The sequence below is a fragment of the Eptesicus fuscus genome, chromosome 6, assembly GCF_027574615.1.
Source record: "Eptesicus fuscus isolate TK198812 chromosome 6, DD_ASM_mEF_20220401, whole genome shotgun sequence".
NCBI lineage: Eukaryota > Metazoa > Chordata > Mammalia > Chiroptera > Vespertilionidae > Eptesicus > Eptesicus fuscus.
In genome coordinates, this window is record NC_072478.1 from 25358288 (window position 1) to 25381003 (window position 22716).

Here is a 22716-nt window from a genome sequence, read left to right on the forward strand (position 1 = left end):
TTCCATCACGAAGGAAACCAGAGTTTCCGCACCAGTGCCTGGCTCTTCTGAAACCACTTGGTCTGCGACAGAGTCGGCATCCTCCACGAGCCACGGCCTGGGTGAGACCAGCCCCTCGCAACCCTTGAGCTCATCCGCGGAGACAGTGCCCGTCTCTTCCCAAGTGCCCACTGACGCTGTTACTGAGGTCGCCAGGACAGAAGGCGTGTCCTCCAGAGGGACATTCTCCTCTGGCCCGCCGCCCTCCACCTGGGACACCAGACATCTCCACAGGAATGCCGGGGCTCTCCACCTCCCCAAGCATGACAGAAGCTAAAGAAGGGACCCTCACCACGCCAGCAGGTCAGCCCGAGGCTACTTCGCAGGGCACAACTCCCTTGGACACATGGACCACCGCCTCCAGCCCAGGCACTCAAGGTTTCACACACTCACAGGTGACAACTCATGGGAGCAAAGGACCCGAGGATGTGTCAAGGACAAGTCCTCCCTTTGTGGAGACAAGCAGCTCTCCTTCCCTGGAATCGGCTCCTAGCACAGTCTCCCCTTCCAGTGTTTCTTCTCCTACAAGACCTGAGAGCGGTTCCTCCCCTCCTCCTCTGGTCACCTCCGCTTGGACCTCTGGCCTGCTTCAGGCCACTGACGCCTTGGGCACCAGCGTGGATCCCGGAACCCATTCCACTCCACATTTGAGCGAGAGCACAGAGCAGAGCCTGGACTCCTGGGCCCCCTCCACAGGTACAGAGGCAGTTCACCTCTCCACACACACAGCTGAGACCAGTGTGGGGACCACCAGTTTTGGACAGGAGACACATTCCTCTGCGCCAGGTGAGTCAGGGCCTCCCGAAGTGACTTCTCCAGTGGTTACCCCTTCCATCACGAAGGAAACCAGAGTTTCCGCACCAGTGCCTGGCTCTTCTGAAACCACTTGGTCTGCGACAGAGTCGGCATCCTCCACGAGCCACGGCCTGGGGGAGACCAGCCCCTCCCAGCGTTTGAGCTCATCCGCGGAGACAGTGCCCGTCTCTTCCCAAGTGCCCACTGACGCTGTTACTGAGGTCGCCAGGACAGAAGGCGTGTCCTCCAGAGGGACATTCTCCTCTGGCCCGCCGCCCTCCACCGGGACACCAGACATCTCCACAGGAATGCCCGGGCTCTCCACCTCCCCAAGCATGACAGAAGCTAAAGAAGGGACCCTCACCACGCCAGCAGGTCAGCCCGAGGCTACTTCGCAGGGCACAACTCCCTTGGACACATGGACCACCGCCTCCAGCCCAGGCACTCAAGGTTTCACACACTCACAGGTGACAACTCATGGGAGCAAAGGACCCGAGGATGTGTCAAGGACAAGTCCTCCCTTTGTGGACACAAGCAGCTCTCCTTCCCTGGAATCGGCTCCTAGCACAGTCTCCCCTTCCAGTGTTTCTTCTCCTACAAGACATGAGAGCGGTTCCTCCCCTCCTCCTCTGGTCACCTCCGCTTGGACCTCTGGCCTGCTTCAGGCCACTGACGCCTTGGGCACCAGCGTGGATCCCGGAACCCATTCCACTCCACATTTGAGCGAGAGCACAGAGCAGAGCCTGGACTCCTGGGCCCCCTCCACAGGTACAGAGGCAGTTCACCTCTCCACACACACAGCTGAGACCAGTGTGGGGACCACCAGTTTTGGACAGGAGACACATTCCTCTGCGCCAGGTGAGTCAGGGCCTCCCGAAGTGACTTCTCCCGTGGTTACCCCTTCCATCACGAAGGAAACCAGAGTTTCCGCACCAGTGCCTGGCTCTTCTGAAACCACTTGGTCTGCGACAGAGTCGGCATCCTCCACGAGCCACGGCCTGGGTGAGACCAGCCCCTCGCAACCCTTGAGCTCATCCGCGGAGACAGTGCCCGTCTCTTCCCAAGTGCCCACTGACGCTGTTACTGAGGTCGCCAGGACAGAAGGCGTGTCCTCCAGAGGGACATTCTCCTCTGGCCCGCCGCCCTCCACCGGGACACAGGACATCTCCACAGGAATGCCCGGGCTCTCCACCTCCCCAAGCATGACAGAAGCTATAGAAGGGACCCTCACCATGCCAGCAGGTCAGCCCGAGGCTACTTCGCAGGGCACAACTCCCTTGGACACATGGACCACCGCCTCCAGCCCAGGCACTCAAGGTTTCACACACTCACAGGTGACAACTCATGGGAGCAAAGGACCCGAGGATGTGTCAAGGACAAGTCCTCCCTTTGTGGAGACAAGCAGCTCTCCTTCCCTGGAATCGGCTCCTAGCACAGTCTCCCCTTCCAGTGTTTCTTCTCCTACAAGACCTGAGAGCGGTTCCTCCCCTCCTCCTCTGGTCACCTCCGCTTGGACCTCTGGCCTGCTTCAGGCCACTGACGCCTTGGGCACCAGCGTGGATCCCGGAACCCATTCCACTCCACATTTGAGCGAGAGCACAGAGCAGAGCCTGGACTCCTGGGCCCCCTCCACAGGTACAGAGGCAGTTCACCTCTCCACACACACAGCTGAGACCAGTGTGGGGACCACCAGTTTTGGACAGGAGACACATTCCTCTGCGCCAGGTGAGTCAGGGCCTCCCGAAGTGACTTCTCCCGTGGTTACCCCTTCCATCACGAAGGAAACCAGAGTTTCCGCACCAGTGCCTGGCTCTTCTGAAACCACTTGGTCTGCGACAGAGTCGGCATCCTCCACGAGCCACGGCCTGGGTGAGACCAGCCCCTCGCAACCCTTGAGCTCATCCGCGGAGACAGTGCCCGTCTCTTCCCAAGTGCCCACTGACGCTGTTACTGAGGTCGCCAGGACAGAAGGCGTGTCAACCAGAGGGACATTCTCCTCTGGCCCGCCGCCCTCCACCGGGACACAGGACATCTCCACAGGAATGCCCGGGCTCTCCACCTCCCCAAGCATGACAGAAGCTAAAGAAGGGACCCTCACCACGCCAGCAGGTCAGCCCGAGGCTACTTCGCAGGGCACAACTCCCTTGGACACATGGACCACCGCCTCCAGCCCAGGCACTCAAGGTTTCACACACTCACAGGTGACAACTCATGGGAGCAAAGGACCCGAGGATGTGTCAAGGACAAGTCCTCACTTTGTGGACACAAGCAGCTCTCCTTCCCTGGAATCGGCTCCTAGCACAGTCTCCCCTTCCAGTGTTTCTTCTCCTACAAGACCTGAGAGCGGTTCCTCCCCTCCTCCTCTGGTCACCTCCGCTTGGACCTCTGGCCTGCTTCAGGCCACTGACGCCTTGGGCACCAGCGTGGATCCCGGAACCCATTCCACTCCACATTTGAGCGAGAGCACAGAGCAGAGCCTGGACTCCTGGGCCCCCTCCACAGGTACAGAGGCAGTTCACCTCTCCACACACACAGCTGAGACCAGTGTGGGGACCACCAGTTTTGGACAGGAGACACATTCCTCTGCGCCAGGTGAGTCAGGGCCTCCCGAAGTGACTTCTCCCGTGGTTACCCCTTCCATCACGAAGGAAACCAGAGTTTCCGCACCAGTGCCTGGCTCTTCTGAAACCACTTGGTCTGCGACAGAGTCGGCATCCTCCACGAGCCACGGCCTGGGTGAGACCAGCCCCTCGCAACCCTTGAGCTCATCCGCGGAGACAGTGCCCGTCTCTTCCCAAGTGCCCACTGACGCTGTTACTGAGGTCGCCAGGACAGAAGGCGTGTCCTCCAGAGGGACATTCTCCTCTGGCCCGCCGCCCTCCACCGGGACACAGGACATCTCCACAGGAATGCCCGGGCTCTCCACCTCCCCAAGCATGACAGAAGCTATAGAAGGGACCCTCACCACGCCAGCAGGTCAGCCCGAGGCTACTTCGCAGGGCACAACTCCCTTGGACACATGGACCACCGCCTCCAGCCCAGGCACTCAAGGTTTCACACACTCACAGGTGACAACTCATGGGAGCAAAGGACCCGAGGATGTGTCAAGGACAAGTCCTCCCTTTGTGGACACAAGCAGCTCTCCTTCCCTGGAATCGGCTCCTAGCACAGTCTCCCCTTCCAGTGTTTCTTCTCCTATAAGACCTGAGAGCGGTTCCTCCCCTCCTCCTCTGGTCACCTCCGCTTGGACCTCTGGCCTGCTGCAGGCCACTGACGCCTTGGGCACCAGCGTGGATCCCGGAACCCATTCCACTCCACATTTGAGCGAGAGCACAGCGCAGAGCCTGGACTCCTGGGCCCCCTCCACAGGTACAGAGGCAGTTCACCCCTCAGGCCACACAGCTGAGACCAGTGTGGGGACCACCAGTTTTGGACAGGAGACACATTCCTCTGCGCCAGGTGAGTCAGGGCCTCCCGAAGTGACTTCTCCAGTGGTTACCCCTTCCATCACGAAGGAAACCAGAGTTTCCGCACCAGTGCCTGGCTCTTCTGAAACCACTTGGTCTGCGACAGAGTCGGCATCCTCCACGAGCCACGGCCTGGGGGAGACCAGCCCCTCCCAGCGTTTGAGCTCATCCGCGGAGACAGTGCCCGTCTCTTCCCAAGTGCCCACTGACGCTGTTACTGAGGTCGCCAGGACAGAAGGCGTGTCCTCCAGAGGGACATTCTCCTCTGGCCCGCCGCCCTCCACCGGGACACAGGACATCTCCACAGGAATGCCCGGGCTCTCCACCTCCCCAAGCATGACAGAAGCTATAGAAGGGACCCTCACCACGCCAGCAGGTCAGCCCGAGGCTACTTCGCAGGGCACAACTCCCTTGGACACATGGACCACCGCCTCCAGCCCAGGCACTCAAGGTTTCACACACTCACAGGTGACAACTCATGGGAGCAAAGGACCCGAGGATGTGTCAAGGACAAGTCCTCCCTTTGTGGAGACAAGCAGCTCTCCTTCCCTGGAATCGGCTCCTAGCACAGTCTCCCCTTCCAGTGTTTCTTCTCCTATAAGACCTGAGAGCGGTTCCTCCCCTCCTCCTCTGGTCACCTCCGCTTGGACCTCTGGCCTGCTTCAGGCCACTGACGCCTTGGGCACCAGCGTGGATCCCGGAACCCATTCCACTCCACATTTGAGCGAGAGCACAGAGCAGAGCCTGGACTCCTGGGCCCCCTCCACAGGTGCAGAGGCAGTTCACCTCTCCACACACACAGCTGAGACCAGTGTGGGGACCACCAGTTTTGGACAGGAGACACATTCCTCTGCGCCAGGTGAGTCAGGGCCTCCCGAAGTGACTTCTCCCGTGGTTACCCCTTCCATCACGAAGGAAACCAGAGTTTCCGCACCAGTGCCTGGCTCTTCTGAAACCACTTGGTCTGCGACAGAGTCGGCATCCTCCACGAGCCACGGCCTGGGTGAGACCAGCCCCTCGCAACCCTTGAGCTCATCCGCGGAGACAGTGCCCGTCTCTTCCCAAGTGCCCACTGACGCTGTTACTGAGGTCGCCAGGACAGAAGGCGTGTCCTCCAGAGGGACATTCTCCTCTGGCCCGCCGCCCTCCACCGGGACACAGGACATCTCCACAGGAATGCCCGGGCTCTCCACCTCCCCAAGCATGACAGAAGCTATAGAAGGGACCCTCACCACGCCAGCAGGTCAGCCCGAGGCTACTTCGCAGGGCACAACTCCCTTGGACACATGGACCACCGCCTCCAGCCCAGGCACTCAAGGTTTCACACACTCACAGGTGACAACTCATGGGAGCAAAGGACCCGAGGATGTGTCAAGGACAAGTCCTCCCTTTGTGGACACAAGCAGCTCTCCTTCCCTGGAATCGGCTCCTAGCACAGTCTCCCCTTCCAGTGTTTCTTCTCCTACAAGACCTGAGAGCGGTTCCTCCCCTCCTCCTCTGGTCACCTCCGCTTGGACCTCTGGCCTGCTTCAGGCCACTGACGCCTTGGGCACCAGCGTGGATCCCGGAACCCATTCCACTCCACATTTGAGCGAGAGCACAGAGCAGAGCCTGGACTCCTGGGCCCCCTCCACAGGTGCAGAGGCAGTTCACCTCTCCACACACACAGCTGAGACCAGTGTGGGGACCACCAGTTTTGGACAGGAGACACATTCCTCTGCGCCAGGTGAGTCAGGGCCTCCCGAAGTGACTTCTCCCGTGGTTACCCCTTCCATCACGAAGGAAACCAGAGTTTCCGCACCAGTGCCTGGCTCTTCTGAAACCACTTGGTCTGCGACAGAGTCGGCATCCTCCACGAGCCACGGCCTGGGTGAGACCAGCCCCTCGCAACCCTTGAGCTCATCCGCGGAGACAGTGCCCGTCTCTTCCCAAGTGCCCACTGACGCTGTTACTGAGGTCGCCAGGACAGAAGGCGTGTCCTCCAGAGGGACATTCTCCTCTGGCCCGCCGCCCTCCACCGGGACACAGGACATCTCCACAGGAATGCCCGGGCTCTCCACCTCCCCAAGCATGACAGAAGCTATAGAAGGGACCCTCACCACGCCAGCAGGTCAGCCCGAGGCTACTTCGCAGGGCACAACTCCCTTGGACACATGGACCACCGCCTCCAGCCCAGGCACTCAAGGTTTCACACACTCACAGGTGACAACTCATGGGAGCAAAGGACCCGAGGATGTGTCAAGGACAAGTCCTCCCTTTGTGGACACAAGCAGCTCTCCTTCCCTGGAATCGGCTCCTAGCACAGTCTCCCCTTCCAGTGTTTCTTCTCCTACAAGACCTGAGAGCGGTTCCTCCCCTCCTCCTCTGGTCACCTCCGCTTGGACCTCTGGCCTGCTTCAGGCCACTGACGCCTTGGGCACCAGCGTGGATCCCGGAACCCATTCCACTCCACATTTGAGCGAGAGCACAGAGCAGAGCCTGGACTCCTGGGCCCCCTCCACAGGTACAGAGGCAGTTCACCTCTCCACACACACAGCTGAGACCAGTGTGGGGACCACCAGTTTTGGAGAGGAGACACATTCCTCTGCGCCAGGTGAGTCAGGGCCTCCCGAAGTGACTTCTCCCGTGGTTACCCCTTCCATCACGAAGGAAACCAGAGTTTCCGCACCAGTGCCTGGCTCTTCTGAAACCACTTGGTCTGCGACAGAGTCGGCATCCTCCACGAGCCACGGCCTGGGTGAGACCAGCCCCTCGCAACCCTTGAGCTCATCCGCGGAGACAGTGCCCGTCTCTTCCCAAGTGCCCACTGACGCTGTTACTGAGGTCGCCAGGACAGAAGGCGTGTCCTCCAGAGGGACATTCTCCTCTGGCCCGCCGCCCTCCACCGGGACACAGGACATCTCCACAGGAATGCCCGGGCTCTCCACCTCCCCAAGCATGACAGAAGCTAAAGAAGGGACCCTCACCACGCCAGCAGGTCAGCCCGAGGCTACTTCGCAGGGCACAACTCCCTTGGACACATGGACCACCGCCTCCAGCCCAGGCACTCAAGGTTTCACACACTCACAGGTGACAACTCATGGGAGCAAAGGACCCGAGGATGTGTCAAGGACAAGTCCTCCCTTTGTGGAGACAAGCAGCTCTCCTTCCCTGGAATCGGCTCCTAGCACAGTCTCCCCTTCCAGTGTTTCTTCTCCTACAAGACCTGAGAGCGGTTCCTCCCCTCCTCCTCTGGTCACCTCCGCTTGGACCTCTGGCCTGCTTCAGGCCACTGACGCCTTGGGCACCAGCGTGGATCCCGGAACCCATTCCACTCCACATTTGAGCGAGAGCACAGAGCAGAGCCTGGACTCCTGGGCCCCCTCCACAGGTACAGAGGCAGTTCACCTCTCCAGACACACAGCTGAGACCAGTGTGGGGACCACCAGTTTTGGACAGGAGACACATTCCTCTGCGCCAGGTGAGTCAGGGCCTCCCGAAGTGACTTCTCCAGTGGTTACCCCTTCCATCACGAAGGAAACCAGAGTTTCCGCACCAGTGCCTGGCTCTTCTGAAACCACTTGGTCTGCGACAGAGTCGGCATCCTCCACGAGCCACGGCCTGGGTGAGACCAGCCCCTCGCATCCCTTGAGCTCATCCGCGGAGACAGTGCCCGTCTCTTCCCAAGTGCCCACTGACGCTGTTACTGAGGTCGCCAGGACAGAAGGCGTGTCCTCCAGAGGGACATTCTCCTCTGGCCCGCCGCCCTCCACCGGGACACCGGACATCTCCACAGGAATGCCCGGGCTCTCCACCTCCCCAAGCATGACAGAAGCTAAAGAAGGGACCCTCACCACGCCAGCAGGTCAGCCCGAGGCTACTTCGCAGGGCACAACTCCCTTGGACACATGGACCACCGCCTCCAGCCCAGGCACTCAAGGTTTCACACACTCACAGGTGACAACTCATGGGAGCAAAGGACCCGAGGATGTGTCAAGGACAAGTCCTCCCTTTGTGGAGACAAGCAGCTCTCCTTCCCTGGAATCGGCTCCTAGCACAGTCTCCCCTTCCAGTGTTTCTTCTCCTACAAGACCTGAGAGCGGTTCCTCCCCTCCTCCTCTGGTCACCTCCGCTTGGACCTCTGGCCTGCTTCAGGCCACTGACGCCTTGGGCACCAGCGTGGATCCCGGAGCCCATTCCACTCCACATTTGAGCGAGAGCACAGAGCAGAGCCTGGACTCCTGGGCCCCCTCCACAGGTACAGAGGCAGTTCACCTCTCCACACACACAGCTGAGACCAGTGTGGGGACCACCAGTTTTGGACAGGAGACACATTCCTCTGCGCCAGGTGAGTCAGGGCCTCCCGAAGTGACTTCTCCCGTGGTTACCCCTTCCATCACGAAGGAAACCAGAGTTTCCGCACCAGTGCCTGGCTCTTCTGAAACCACTTGGTCTGCGACAGAGTCGGCATCCTCCACGAGCCACGGCCTGGGTGAGACCAGCCCCTCGCAACCCTTGAGCTCATCCGCGGAGACAGTGCCCGTCTCTTCCCAAGTGCCCACTGACGCTGTTACTGAGGTCGCCAGGACAGAAGGCGTGTCCTCCAGAGGGACATTCTCCTCTGGCCCGCCGCCCTCCACCGGGACACAGGACATCTCCACAGGAATGCCCGGGCTCTCCACCTCCCCAAGCATGACAGAAGCTATAGAAGGGACCCTCACCACGCCAGCAGGTCAGCCCGAGGCTACTTCGCAGGGCACAACTCCCTTGGACACATGGACCACCGCCTCCAGCCCAGGCACTCAAGGTTTCACACACTCACAGGTGACAACTCATGGGAGCAAAGGACCCGAGGATGTGTCAAGGACAAGTCCTCCCTTTGTGGAGACAAGCAGCTCTCCTTCCCTGGAATCGGCTCCTAGCACAGTCTCCCCTTCCAGTGTTTCTTCTCCTACAAGACCTGAGAGCGGTTCCTCCCCTCCTCCTCTGGTCACCTCCGCTTGGACCTCTGGCCTGCTTCAGGCCACTGACGCCTTGGGCACCAGCGTGGATCCCGGAACCCATTCCACTCCACATTTGAGCGAGAGCACAGAGCAGAGCCTGGACTCCTGGGCCCCCTCCACAGGTACAGAGGCAGTTCACCTCTCCACACACACAGCTGAGACCAGTGTGGGGACCACCAGTTTTGGACAGGAGACACATTCCTCTGCGCCAGGTGAGTCAGGGCCTCCCGAAGTGACTTCTCCCGTGGTTACCCCTTCCATCACGAAGGAAACCAGAGTTTCCGCACCAGTGCCTGGCTCTTCTGAAACCACTTGGTCTGCGACAGAGTCGGCATCCTCCACGAGCCACGGCCTGGGTGAGACCAGCCCCTCGCAACCCTTGAGCTCATCCGCGGAGACAGTGCCCGTCTCTTCCCAAGTGCCCACTGACGCTGTTACTGAGGTCGCCAGGACAGAAGGCGTGTCCTCCAGAGGGACATTCTCCTCTGGCCCGCCACCTTCCACCGGGACACAGGACATCTCCACAGGAATGCCCGGGCTCTCCACCTCCCCAAGCATGACAGAAGCTATAGAAGGGACCCTCACCACGCCAGCAGGTCAGCCCGAGGCTACTTCGCAGGGCACAACTCCCTTGGACACATGGACCACCGCCTCCAGCCCAGGCACTCAAGGTTTCACACACTCACAGGTGACAACTCATGGGAGCAAAGGACCCGAGGATGTGTCAAGGACAAGTCCTCCCTTTGTGGAGACAAGCAGCTCTCCTTCCCTGGAATCGGCTCCTAGCACAGTCTCCCCTTCCAGTGTTTCTTCTCCTACAAGACCTGAGAGCGGTTCCTCCCCTCCTCCTCTGGTCACCTCCGCTTGGACCTCTGGCCTGCTTCAGGCCACTGACGCCTTGGGCACCAGCGTGGATCCCGGAACCCATTCCACTCCACATTTGAGCGAGAGCACAGAGCAGAGCCTGGACTCCTGGGCCCCCTCCACAGGTGCAGAGGCAGTTCACCTCTCCACACACACAGCTGAGACCAGTGTGGGGACCACCAGTTTTGGACAGGAGACACATTCCTCTGCGCCAGGTGAGTCAGGGCCTCCCGAAGTGACTTCTCCCGTGGTTACCCCTTCCATCACGAAGGAAACCAGAGTTTCCGCACCAGTGCCTGGCTCTTCTGAAACCACTTGGTCTGCGACAGAGTCGGCATCCTCCACGAGCCACGGCCTGGGTGAGACCAGCCCCTCGCAACCCTTGAGCTCATCCGCGGAGACAGTGCCCGTCTCTTCCCAAGTGCCCACTGACGCTGTTACTGAGGTCGCCAGGACAGAAGGCGTGTCCTCCAGAGGGACATTCTCCTCTGGCCCGCCGCCCTCCACCGGGACACAGGACATCTCCACAGGAATGCCCGGGCTCTCCACCTCCCCAAGCATGACAGAAGCTAAAGAAGGGACCCTCACCACGCCAGCAGGTCAGCCCGAGGCTACTTCGCAGGGCACAACTCCCTTGGACACATGGACCACCGCCTCCAGCCCAGGCACTCAAGGTTTCACACACTCACAGGTGACAACTCATGGGAGCAAAGGACCCGAGGATGTGTCAAGGACAAGTCCTCCCTTTGTGGAGACAAGCAGCTCTCCTTCCCTGGAATCGGCTCCTAGCACAGTCTCCCCTTCCAGTGTTTCTTCTCCTACAAGACCTGAGAGCGGTTCCTCCCCTCCTCCTCTGGTCACCTCCTCTTGGACCTCTGGCCTGCTTCAGGCCACTGACGCCTTGGGCACCAGCGTGGATCCCGGAGCCCATTCCACTCCACATTTGAGCGAGAGCACAGAGCAGAGCCTGGACTCCTGGGCCCCCTCCACAGGTACAGAGGCAGTTCACCTCTCCACACACACAGCTGAGACCAGTGTGGGGACCACCAGTTTTGGACAGGAGACACATTCCTCTGCGCCAGGTGAGTCAGGGCCTCCCGAAGTGACTTCTCCCGTGGTTACCCCTTCCATCACGAAGGAAACCAGAGTTTCCGCACCAGTGCCTGGCTCTTCTGAAACCACTTGGTCTGCGACAGAGTCGGCATCCTCCACGAGCCACGGCCTGGGTGAGACCAGCCCCTCGCAACCCTTGAGCTCATCCGCGGAGACAGTGCCCGTCTCTTCCCAAGTGCCCACTGACGCTGTTACTGAGGTCGCCAGGACAGAAGGCGTGTCCTCCAGAGGGACATTCTCCTCTGGCCCGCCGCCCTCCACCGGGACACAGGACATCTCCACAGGAATGCCCGGGCTCTCCACCTCCCCAAGCATGACAGAAGCTATAGAAGGGACCCTCACCACGCCAGCAGGTCAGCCCGAGGCTACTTCGCAGGGCACAACTCCCTTGGACACATGGACCACCGCCTCCAGCCCAGGCACTCAAGGTTTCACACACTCACAGGTGACAACTCATGGGAGCAAAGGACCCGAGGATGTGTCAAGGACAAGTCCTCCCTTTGTGGAGACAAGCAGCTCTCCTTCCCTGGAATCGGCTCCTAGCACAGTCTCCCCTTCCAGTGTTTCTTCTCCTACAAGACCTGAGAGCGGTTCCTCCCCTCCTCCTCTGGTCACCTCCGCTTGGACCTCTGGCCTGCTTCAGGCCACTGACGCCTTGGGCACCAGCGTGGATCCCGGAACCCATTCCACTCCACATTTGAGCGAGAGCACAGAGCAGAGCCTGGACTCCTGGGCCCCCTCCACAGGTACAGAGGCAGTTCACCTCTCCACACACACAGCTGAGACCAGTGTGGGGACCACCAGTTTTGGACAGGAGACACATTCCTCTGCGCCAGGTGAGTCAGGGCCTCCCGAAGTGACTTCTCCCGTGGTTACCCCTTCCATCACGAAGGAAACCAGAGTTTCCGCACCAGTGCCTGGCTCTTCTGAAACCACTTGGTCTGCGACAGAGTCGGCATCCTCCACGAGCCACGGCCTGGGTGAGACCAGCCCCTCGCAACCCTTGAGCTCATCCGCGGAGACAGTGCCCGTCTCTTCCCAAGTGCCCACTGACGCTGTTACTGAGGTCGCCAGGACAGAAGGCGTGTCCTCCAGAGGGACATTCTCCTCTGGCCCGCCACCTTCCACCGGGACACAGGACATCTCCACAGGAATGCCCGGGCTCTCCACCTCCCCAAGCATGACAGAAGCTATAGAAGGGACCCTCACCACGCCAGCAGGTCAGCCCGAGGCTACTTCGCAGGGCACAACTCCCTTGGACACATGGACCACCGCCTCCAGCCCAGGCACTCAAGGTTTCACACACTCACAGGTGACAACTCATGGGAGCAAAGGACCCGAGGATGTGTCAAGGACAAGTCCTCCCTTTGTGGAGACAAGCAGCTCTCCTTCCCTGGAATCGGCTCCTAGCACAGTCTCCCCTTCCAGTGTTTCTTCTCCTACAAGACCTGAGAGCGGTTCCTCCCCTCCTCCTCTGGTCACCTCCGCTTGGACCTCTGGCCTGCTTCAGGCCACTGACGCCTTGGGCACCAGCGTGGATCCCGGAACCCATTCCACTCCACATTTGAGCGAGAGCACAGAGCAGAGCCTGGACTCCTGGGCCCCCTCCACAGGTGCAGAGGCAGTTCACCTCTCCACACACACAGCTGAGACCAGTGTGGGGACCACCAGTTTTGGACAGGAGACACATTCCTCTGCGCCAGGTGAGTCAGGGCCTCCCGAAGTGACTTCTCCCGTGGTTACCCCTTCCATCACGAAGGAAACCAGAGTTTCCGCACCAGTGCCTGGCTCTTCTGAAACCACTTGGTCTGCGACAGAGTCGGCATCCTCCACGAGCCACGGCCTGGGTGAGACCAGCCCCTCGCAACCCTTGAGCTCATCCGCGGAGACAGTGCCCGTCTCTTCCCAAGTGCCCACTGACGCTGTTACTGAGGTCGCCAGGACAGAAGGCGTGTCCTCCAGAGGGACATTCTCCTCTGGCCCGCCGCCCTCCACCGGGACACCAGACATCTCCACAGGAATGCCGGGGCTCTCCACCTCCCCAAGCATGACAGAAGCTATAGAAGGGACCCTCACCACGCCAGCAGGTCAGCCCGAGGCTACTTCGCAGGGCACAACTCCCTTGGACACATGGACCACCGCCTCCAGCCCAGGCACTCAAGGTTTCACACACTCACAGGTGACAACTCATGGGAGCAAAGGACCCGAGGATGTGTCAAGGACAAGTCCTCCCTTTGTGGAGACAAGCAGCTCTCCTTCCCTGGAATCGGCTCCTAGCACAGTCTCCCCTTCCAGTGTTTCTTCTCCTACAAGACCTGAGAGCGGTTCCTCCCCTCCTCCTCTGGTCACCTCCGCTTGGACCTCTGGCCTGCTGCAGGCCACTGACGCCTTGGGCACCAGCGTAGATCCCGGAACCCATTCCACTCCACATTTGAGCGAGAGCACAGCGCAGAGCCTGGACTCCACAGGTACAGAGGCAGTTCACCTCTCCGGACACACAGCTGAGACCAGTGTGGGGATCACTTGTTCTGGACAGGAGACACATTCCTCTCTCACCTTCCACTCTCTGTCATCAATAATCACATATCCCCTGTGAACTTCATCTTTCTTAGTTTATACTACTATTTTCCCTTCTATACCTTTGTTGTTTACGTTCTCAGTAGTTAACTCTGGCCAATTGTGACTCTGATTTTTATCTTAGTTTGTCCACTATCGATCTGGGTTTGTAGTCAGTTACTCATACTCATGTTCATACACCTCCTCAGTGAACTCATTTTTTGTCGAGCCCCATTTCTGGTATCACGGTAGTCTTTCCTCAACTAAGACCTTTCTGATTGTCACTTCACCTCTTCTTTGTCAGAAGGCCTATTTTCCTTTTCCCTATCAGTTTTTTTTTTTAAATCAGTACATTTCTAGCCCCTGGGTATTCTTTTTAATCCACCATTGCAGAGAGTCTAACTCCATTAGTTTCAACATAATTTCCCTCTTAAACCTTCATTACCACTATCTCTTCAACCAGCCCATCCACCAATGCTCTTACTTTCTCACATACCACCTCTCATACAGTAGATGCCAACTTTTGGACAGAGATTAGCAGTGCTTCTGAAATCTTGGTTATGGTTAATAGTTTCAAACCTTGGGCCCAGCCAGTGAGGACATCTTTATTGCCCATTTTGATTACCACAGTAGCAGAGAATGTGGACTTAGGAATAGTTACAAGTGCTTCTCATGTTTCTCCACGCTCAGCACAGTTAACAAGTAAGAACCCCAATAATTATTTGTTGTGGTGAGTTGTTCAAGTGTTGTAGGTTGTTTAAGAGCATCCCTGGCTTGTCCTCATAAGTGCCTGTAGGACCCTCCATATACACACAGTTGTGACTTCCTCTTTGGGAATATTTTTCCAGTCTGAGATCTACTGAATTATAAAATTCTTGCTACGACCCCCATCACCACCAAAATGGACATTTTTTCCTCATGTCCTTTTCATTTTAGACCCCACAGGATCCTGAAATTCACTTATAAAATTAATATAAATTGTGGTTATTAACAAAGGTTTAGTATACAGAGGAAATTCTCAATTCAGATTTCCATGCTATTTTGTCAGTAGCTGTGTGACCTTGACAAATTATGATTTCCTCGGTTTTATTTTTCTCTTCTGTAAAATACAATAATAGGGTGTACTTGCAATGTTCTTGTGATAAAGAGAAAATTGATGTTAGGTGATTTACAATTGCTCATCATTACTACTATCACCACCACCATCATCAAACACATGGGAATCACTTTAGGATGTCTATTCTCAGAAATAAGTTTTTCAGGTTATTCTCAGCAACATAGGGCATGGCTTCACCATCAGAGTCAAAATCCTCTTAATTTTGTCTCTCTCTGCACTAAGCTTCAGTAGGCTTTGTGGTCTCTATTGAGAAGCCTCCAGGTAGTTCCTCCTCTTTCCTGGGAAACATTTTTCTGAAGCCCTGGTCAATAGCCATTGTCTCAGCCAGTGACACTCTACTCTTTCTCAGAGGCTGACTTCTAGTCACATTGGCCAGCTAGTGTGGTTCCTGGCAAATTTAATCCAGTGAACATTTATTTTGTATTAAAGTACAAAAAGTAGAAGTAGTAGTAACAGTGGCAATAATTGTAGTGATAATGGTAGTTATGACTCTAGTAATAATAACAGTAGTAATAACTCTAATAGTCATAATAACAGTAGTAATAACAATAGTAATAGTTGGTAATAATGGTAGTGACAGCAGTAATGATAAGTAGTAGCAGTGGTAGTATTAACAGTAGTAGTCACAGCAGTAATGGTAAGTAGTAACAGTTGCAGTAGTAACTATTAACAAGAGTAGTAGTAGCAGCAGTAATGGAAGGTAGTGACACTGTGTTAGTAACAGTAGTAATTGTAGGAAGTAGTAGTGAGAGTGATAATAGTAGCAGTGACACTAATAGTAGTGGATAGTAGCAGTGAGAGTAATAACAGTACTAATAGTAGATAGCGCCGAAACTGGTTTGGCTCAGTGGATAGAGCGTCGGTCTGCGGACCGAAAGGTCCCAGGTTCGATTCCGGTCCAAGGGCATGTACATTGGTTGCGGGCACATCCCCGGTGGGGGGTGTGTAAGAGGCAGCTGGTCGATGTTTCTCTCTCATTGATGTTTCTAGCTCTCTATCCCTCTACCTTTCTCTCTGTGAAAAAAAAGATAGTAGATAGCAATAGTGTAGTAGTAATAACGTCTTATTGTGAGCCAGGAGGCACTGTTCTTGTTACATTTTTATCAACACTCTGAGATGGCCACTATACATTATAGATGAGAAAATGAAGGTCTAGCAAGATTTGATAATACATCTATTTAGTGGAGAAGCCAAAATCTTAGTGTGGGACTACCTTATTCTAGAACCCAAGGATTTATGCACAAAGATGTATGATTTCTGTCAAGTAAGAGGACACCTGCCTATGTATATATACATCCATGTGTTCATTCATTAAGTCACTAATTCAACACACATTTATTGAGCACCTATTATATGCCAAGCAGGCAGACATGAATAGCTATTACCAAGGAGACTGGGTGCAGTGCAGGTTCAGAGAATATGATGAGATAATTAGAAGGGAGAGATGAACTCTGATGTGAATTTGTAAAGGTAGATTTGAGCTGAGGTTTGAAATAGAACAGAAAGTAAGGAATCTAATGAGGGATGATTATGTCAAGCAGAGAAAACTGTTTGAACAAAGTCTCAGAGGATGGAGAGTACAGAAAACACTTGGGAGCAGGGTGTGGTCAACTGGGAGTTACAAGATAGTACAGGGAAGGTAGTGGAATGCCAATAGTACAGGGACGGTAGGGGAATGCCAATCATAATTCCTCTTCCCATTCCAGAAACATTGTAGGTACATTTTGGGCAGAGACATTGCTCTCCCTTTCCTCATGTGAAGAAATAAATAAGCTCTTGCCAGTCCAGTAAGTGGTAATCATTCTGTGAAAACTCTGTGTCTATCCCACAACTTACAGGGCTGCCAACAGGAGGGACAGAGAGGGCACAGATCACCACCACAGCGACCTTGACCACCAGAGCATCTACTTCCTCTTTGGAAATGCTGACTTTCCTCAGGACATCAAGTAAAATGGCCAGCGCAAGCACAACAGGAGTGATGATCACAACCCCAGGTGTTTCCCATGATATGTTAGAGATGACATCCTTCTTGGCCACCAGACCTGGAGTAGGGACCAGCACCGCAGTTTCCAGGACAACGCCACCCATGTTCAGTAGAAGACCAGCAACCATACCTGCACCAGTCTTTAGTTCTTGGACAAAGACCAGCACTGCTGTTCCAACTCTGATCATTTCCCCTGGTGAACCAGATACAAGAGTCCCTTTGATCACCCATCCTGCAAATACCAGCCCAATTTTGCTCCAAACATCTCCCAGTGTTTTCCATACTGAATCAGATAGCACACCACCCTTGATGGCCACCAGTCCTGGGACAGAAACGAGTTCAACTGTTCTGGCTACAACTGTCCAACCTGTTGTATCAGAGGTGGTGACCTCACAGGCTACTAGTTCTGGGGCAGATACCAGCACAACTTTTCCAATTTCAATAATTTCCCCAGATCAACTGGAGACAACACCTTCATGGACCACCTATTATGGGACAGAAGTCAGGTCAGCTGTTCCAACTAGGACTGATTCCTCTGGTGAGCCACATACAACAGTCTTACTTGTCACCCATACTGCAAAGACCAAGACAACCCCCAGTGTTTCCCCTAGTGAATCAGAACCGACACTCTCAGTCGCCACCGACTTTGGGACAGAAACCAGTTCAGCTCTTCCAACTCTGACTGTCTCTTCTGGTGTACCAGATATGATGACCTCACAGGTCACTAGCTCTGAGACAGATGCCAGTACAGCTGTTCCAAGTCTGACTCTTTCTCCAGGTGCACCAGCAACCACAGCCTCATTGGCCAATTATCCTGGAGTACAGACCAGTTCAGCCATTCCATCTCCAACTGTCTCTTTTACTGTCCCAGGGCTGGTGACCTCACTCGTTACCATTTCTGGGGCAGAGACCAATACAATTCTTCCAACTCTGACTGATTCCTTACATGAACTAGAGACCACGGACTCATGGGTTATCTCTTCTAGGACAGAAGCCAGTTCCATTGTTCCAACTTCAACTGTCTCCCCTGGTGAGACAGATACAACAGCCTCCTGGATCCATTCTGCAGGGACCAACACACCTGTTTCCAGAACAATTCCAAATTTTTCCCATAGTGAATCAAATAGCACGCCTTCAACTGCTATTAGTCATAGGGCAGAAGATAGTTCAGCCATTCCAACTACAACTATCTTCCCTGGTTTACCAGGGAATGATACCTCATTGGTTTCTGGTTATGGAGGAGAAACAAGTACAACTTTTCCAACTATGACTGATTTCCCACATGAACCAGAGACCACCGCCTCATGGTTCAACCATTTTGAGACAGAAGTCAGGTCAGCTATTCCAACTCTGACTGTTTCCCCTGGTGAACCAGATACAAGAGTCCCTTTGATCACCCATCCTGCAAATACCAGCCCAATTTTCCCCAAAACAACTCCCCATATTTCCCATAATGAATCAGACAGCACTCCCTTGATGGCCACCAGTCCTCCAGCTACAACTGTCCAAACTGTTGAACCAAAGGTGGTGACCTCACAGGCTACTAGTTCTGGGACAGAGACCAGCACAACTTATTCAATTTTGACTAATTCCCAAGTTCATCTGGAGACCACAGCCTCATGGGTCACCCAGTTTGAAACAGAAGCCAGGTCAGCAGTTCCAACTCTGATTGTGTCCCCTGGTGAGCCAAATGCAACAGTTTCCATGGTCACCCATCCTTCAGAGACCAGCCCAATTGTTTCCCAAACGACTTTCAATTTTCCCCATAGTGAATTAGACAGCACAATCTCAATGGTCACCATTCCTGGGGCAGAATCCAGTTCACCTGTTCCAGCTACAACTGTCCAACCTGTTGTGCCAGAGGTGGTGACCTCACAGGCTACTAGTTCTGCGGCAGAGACCAGCACAACTTTTCCAACTTTGACAATTTCCCCAGATCAACTGGAGACCACACCCTCATGGACCACCCATTATGGGACAGAAGTCAGGTCGGCTGTTCCAACTCAGACTGATTCCTCTGGTGAGCCACATACAACAGTCTTACTTGTCACCCATCCTGCAGAGACCAGCCCAACAGTGTCCAAGACAACCCCCAGTGTTTCCCCTAGTGAATCAGAATCCACACTCTCAGTGGCCACTGACTTTGGGACAGAAACCAGTTCAGCTCTCCCAACTCTGACTGTCTCTCCTGGTGTACCAGATAAGGTGACCTCACAGGACACTATTTCTGAAACAGATGACAGCACTGTTATTCCAACTCTGACTCTTACTGTTGGTGAACCAGAGACTACAGCCTTATTGGTCACCCACCCCAGTACAGAGACAAGCACAAATTTTCTTGCTTCAACTATTTTTCCTCATTTACCAGATACCACAGCCTCACTATCCATCCAACCTGGGATGGACCTCAGCACAACTATTTCAACTTCAACTCTTTTCCATGGTTCATCAGACTCCACAAGCTTACTGGCCACCAGCCCTGCATCAGAGGCCAGTACAGGTCTTCCATCTCTGACTGTTTCCCCTGCTGTTCTTGAGCCTGCCAGTACCCCTGCAACCACGGGTGAGCCTTATACTGTGGCTTCCTGGAGCACAATAACCTCGCCACCTACAACCTCAGTTGGTCTCCCAGAATTTTCTAACGCTGTGACTGGAGGCACTGTGACCTTGACTGCAGCTAAAAGCAGCGCAGAAGGACTAAGTCCAACCACTATCCTGAAAACTACAACTCTTGCAGCCACTAAATTAGCTGCCACAGGTTCAGACCGCACTGTGGCCGAGACTACAGCCACTTTCAGTACACTGTCTGAAAGTTCCTTTGTCCCTGTGACCACACCGGAGATGTCCACCGTGACCTATGTGAGTGTGACTTCAAGAACAAGTAAGAATAACATTTTTATTCTATCTATGAATGATATATAGTTTTTAACTATTTTAATGTACAATTCAGTGGCATTAATTACTTCCACATCACCACTATTTCTAAACTATTTTTATCACCTCAAACAGGATCTGTGTGCCCATTAGGCAGTAACTCCCCTTTTCCTACTCACCACCCCCCACCCCCATCCCTGGTAACCTCTAATTACTTACTGTCTCCATGAATTTTCCTATTATAGATATCTCATATAAGAGAAATTGTTCAATATAACTGGCCTTTTGTGTCTTGCTTATTTTAGTTAACATAATGCTTTCAAGGGGCCTCCTTGCCATAGTATGTATCAGAACTTTATTCCTGTTTATGGATAAATATCCTGTTGTGTGGATAGATCACATTTTATTTGTTCATTTATCTGTTGATGGAAAATTGGGCCTTTTCCACCTTTGACTATTGTGAATCATGCTGCTATGAACATGGATGCACAAGCATCCATTGGAGTCCTAGTTTCTAATTATTTTGGGGATGTACCGCAGGTCCTCAAATAACATTGATTCATTCAACATCATTTCATTATAACATTGATGAGATGGTGTATGAACACAACTCTTTTTTATATCACTTAGCTTATGTAAGATTGGTTTCTTTGTACATTCTTTCACTTGAAGTCACAGAACCTATTGACAATGTTACACGAGGACTTACTGTACTAAAAAAGGAATTGTTGGGTCATTTGATTTATTGGTTTCCCAGAGCTGCCATGACCAAGTACCACAAACTGGGAGGCTTCAACCACAGAAACTTGTTCTGAAGGCTGGAAGGGAGAATGCATACAACATACACCTTAGAGTCATCCCACATGAAGGTGAGGGAGCTGGGGTGCTTATCATCCAGCTCCCACCTGTCATTGCTAGAGGGATGCTCTCTGGGCCTGATGATCTTCCCAAGACAAAGAGGTATAGGTTCTGGCCTGTGCTCAGATGGTAAGAGTCAAGGGGAAGGAGGAACAGGGTGCCCAGATCTTCTCCATTTGCTCTGTTTGCACTTCTGCACAGTCTACATCCCAGAAACCCACGTGGTCCTGGGGAAATAATGGTTGGTCACCCTGCGTGAGGGGGTCTTGGACAGTGACTGCTACACAAGATGTCTCAAGGAAGACAGCCTAGGCCAGGCCCCAACTCAGTACTGAAATTAAGACATGTCCTTAGAGCCCTCCCTCCCTCAGCCCCAGGCCTGACCAAGGATCGGCCTCACTTTACTCTCCCCCTCCCTGCAGCTGCAGTTCCTTTCTTGATGCCTTTTATTGTCAACTTCACCATCACTAACCTGCGCTACACAGAGGACATGGGAAACCTGGGCTCTGAGATATTCAATGCCACTGAGAGGCACCTGCAGCGACTGGTGAGAGCCCCCCAACAATTCTCACTTCCTTCCAACCCTGCCACACCCTGCTGTCTTGGCCACTCTGCTCATCTGCCTCTCATGCCTTCACAGCTGGGGCCCTTGTTCAAGAACAGCATCGGTTCCCTCTATGCCGGCTGCAGATTGACCTTGCTCAGGTAAGACCTCCTCTTCAGTACCTATAGAAAACCTACTTCTTTCCTTTCTTGGCCCTCTACACCCTGGTCAACGACAGTCCCTTGGGCCTTTGCGGAGAGGCAGGCTAACACAGTGTATCCAAATGCCTGCGTTGGAACCCTGGTTCTTCCATTTGCTAGCTGTGTGAGTTTGGACAAGTCACATAACTTCTCTGTTCTTCAATAACACTATCTATAAAATGGTGATAATAACAGTGCCTTACTCTTGGAGTTGTTAATCCTTCATCCCAATGCCTGCGTCATTTTGAGTGCTCAATTAATGGGATCCTGTCGTACCAGCCAGTGTAGCATTTTTACCAACTGTGTTCCCAGAGTCCCTGACACTCTCCCTGTCCCAGTTCATATCTACCCTATTGGAGAAAAACTCTGGACATTGAAGCTCTTCAGTTTATTCCCTGAAAAGAGATAGGGATTTCCCAAAGGAAGTCTTACTGAACAAAGGGAAAAACAAATCAAATGTTGAGTACCAGCAGAATATATTGTGATCTTAAAATTCTCAAATGGACCTGAACTCTGCAGAAATGGACTGTCTTCTTTTCTTTGCCTACACCCATACCTGTGTCATCTGAGGTCAATGGGCTCAGGAGCCTATCCTTACACTTAATGACCTTATGGCCTCTCTGAGCTACTCCATCCAGCCAACTCAAGTCATCCTGCCGGAGAGGTGGGGTTCTCTACCCACATCACTCAATGAGGAGAGATTGCTGATATGTTATAGACCAGTGTCCAATTGCTGAGCCCACCATACCTGCCCCCATATCTCCATAATATGGGGTAACCAATAACAATAATAATATTGCTCATGGTATATGCCATCCAATAAATGTAAGTGATTTACACTTTTTCTATTCATTCATCCTCACTGCAATATGATTATTGTCTGGCCTTGTAGAGTAGTTGAGTTGCGTGCTTAGGGGGAGCTAGGATTAGACCTGGAGTTCTGGTTCTAGAGTTCCTGCTTTTAACCACAATACCAGCAGGCCTCGACCTCCCTGGCTCAACCATTTTCACTTTTAAAAAGAGCCTTTGGACTTGGGTTATATCTGCCCATATTAACTGTGCTAGAAATTAAAACAAAATTTATTCATTAAAATAATAAACTTATTACATGTTAATATAAATGACATATTCCCCTCCTGCCCCCCTCCCAAAGAAGCACAATGAGAAGAGGGCCATCATTTACATTTTTATAAGTCCTTTTAATGTGTGACTTAGTAGAAGATACCAGGATATCTGCTTCTGCATTCTATTTTTTACAATATTTCACCTCATAGCCACTGGAAAAAATGTCACTGAATACTCCTGAGAAAATGAATGTAAAAA

At 53.7% G+C, this 22716-nt stretch overlaps 1 protein-coding gene across 1 annotated transcript in view; it reads left to right on the forward strand.

Annotated features, from left to right (window-relative positions):
- LOC103303162 (mucin-16) overlaps positions 1 to 22716 on the forward strand; it is a 98447-nt gene that overhangs the window by 7289 nt on the left and 68442 nt on the right. Inside the window, 7 exon segments of the mRNA XM_054718351.1 lie at positions 196 to 13728; positions 16772 to 17128; positions 17219 to 18224; positions 18309 to 19838; positions 20422 to 20426; positions 21072 to 21196; positions 21290 to 21354. Of these exon segments, the coding sequence (XP_054574326.1) occupies positions 196 to 13728; positions 16772 to 17128; positions 17219 to 18224; positions 18309 to 19838; positions 20422 to 20426; positions 21072 to 21196; positions 21290 to 21354 (16621 nt within the window).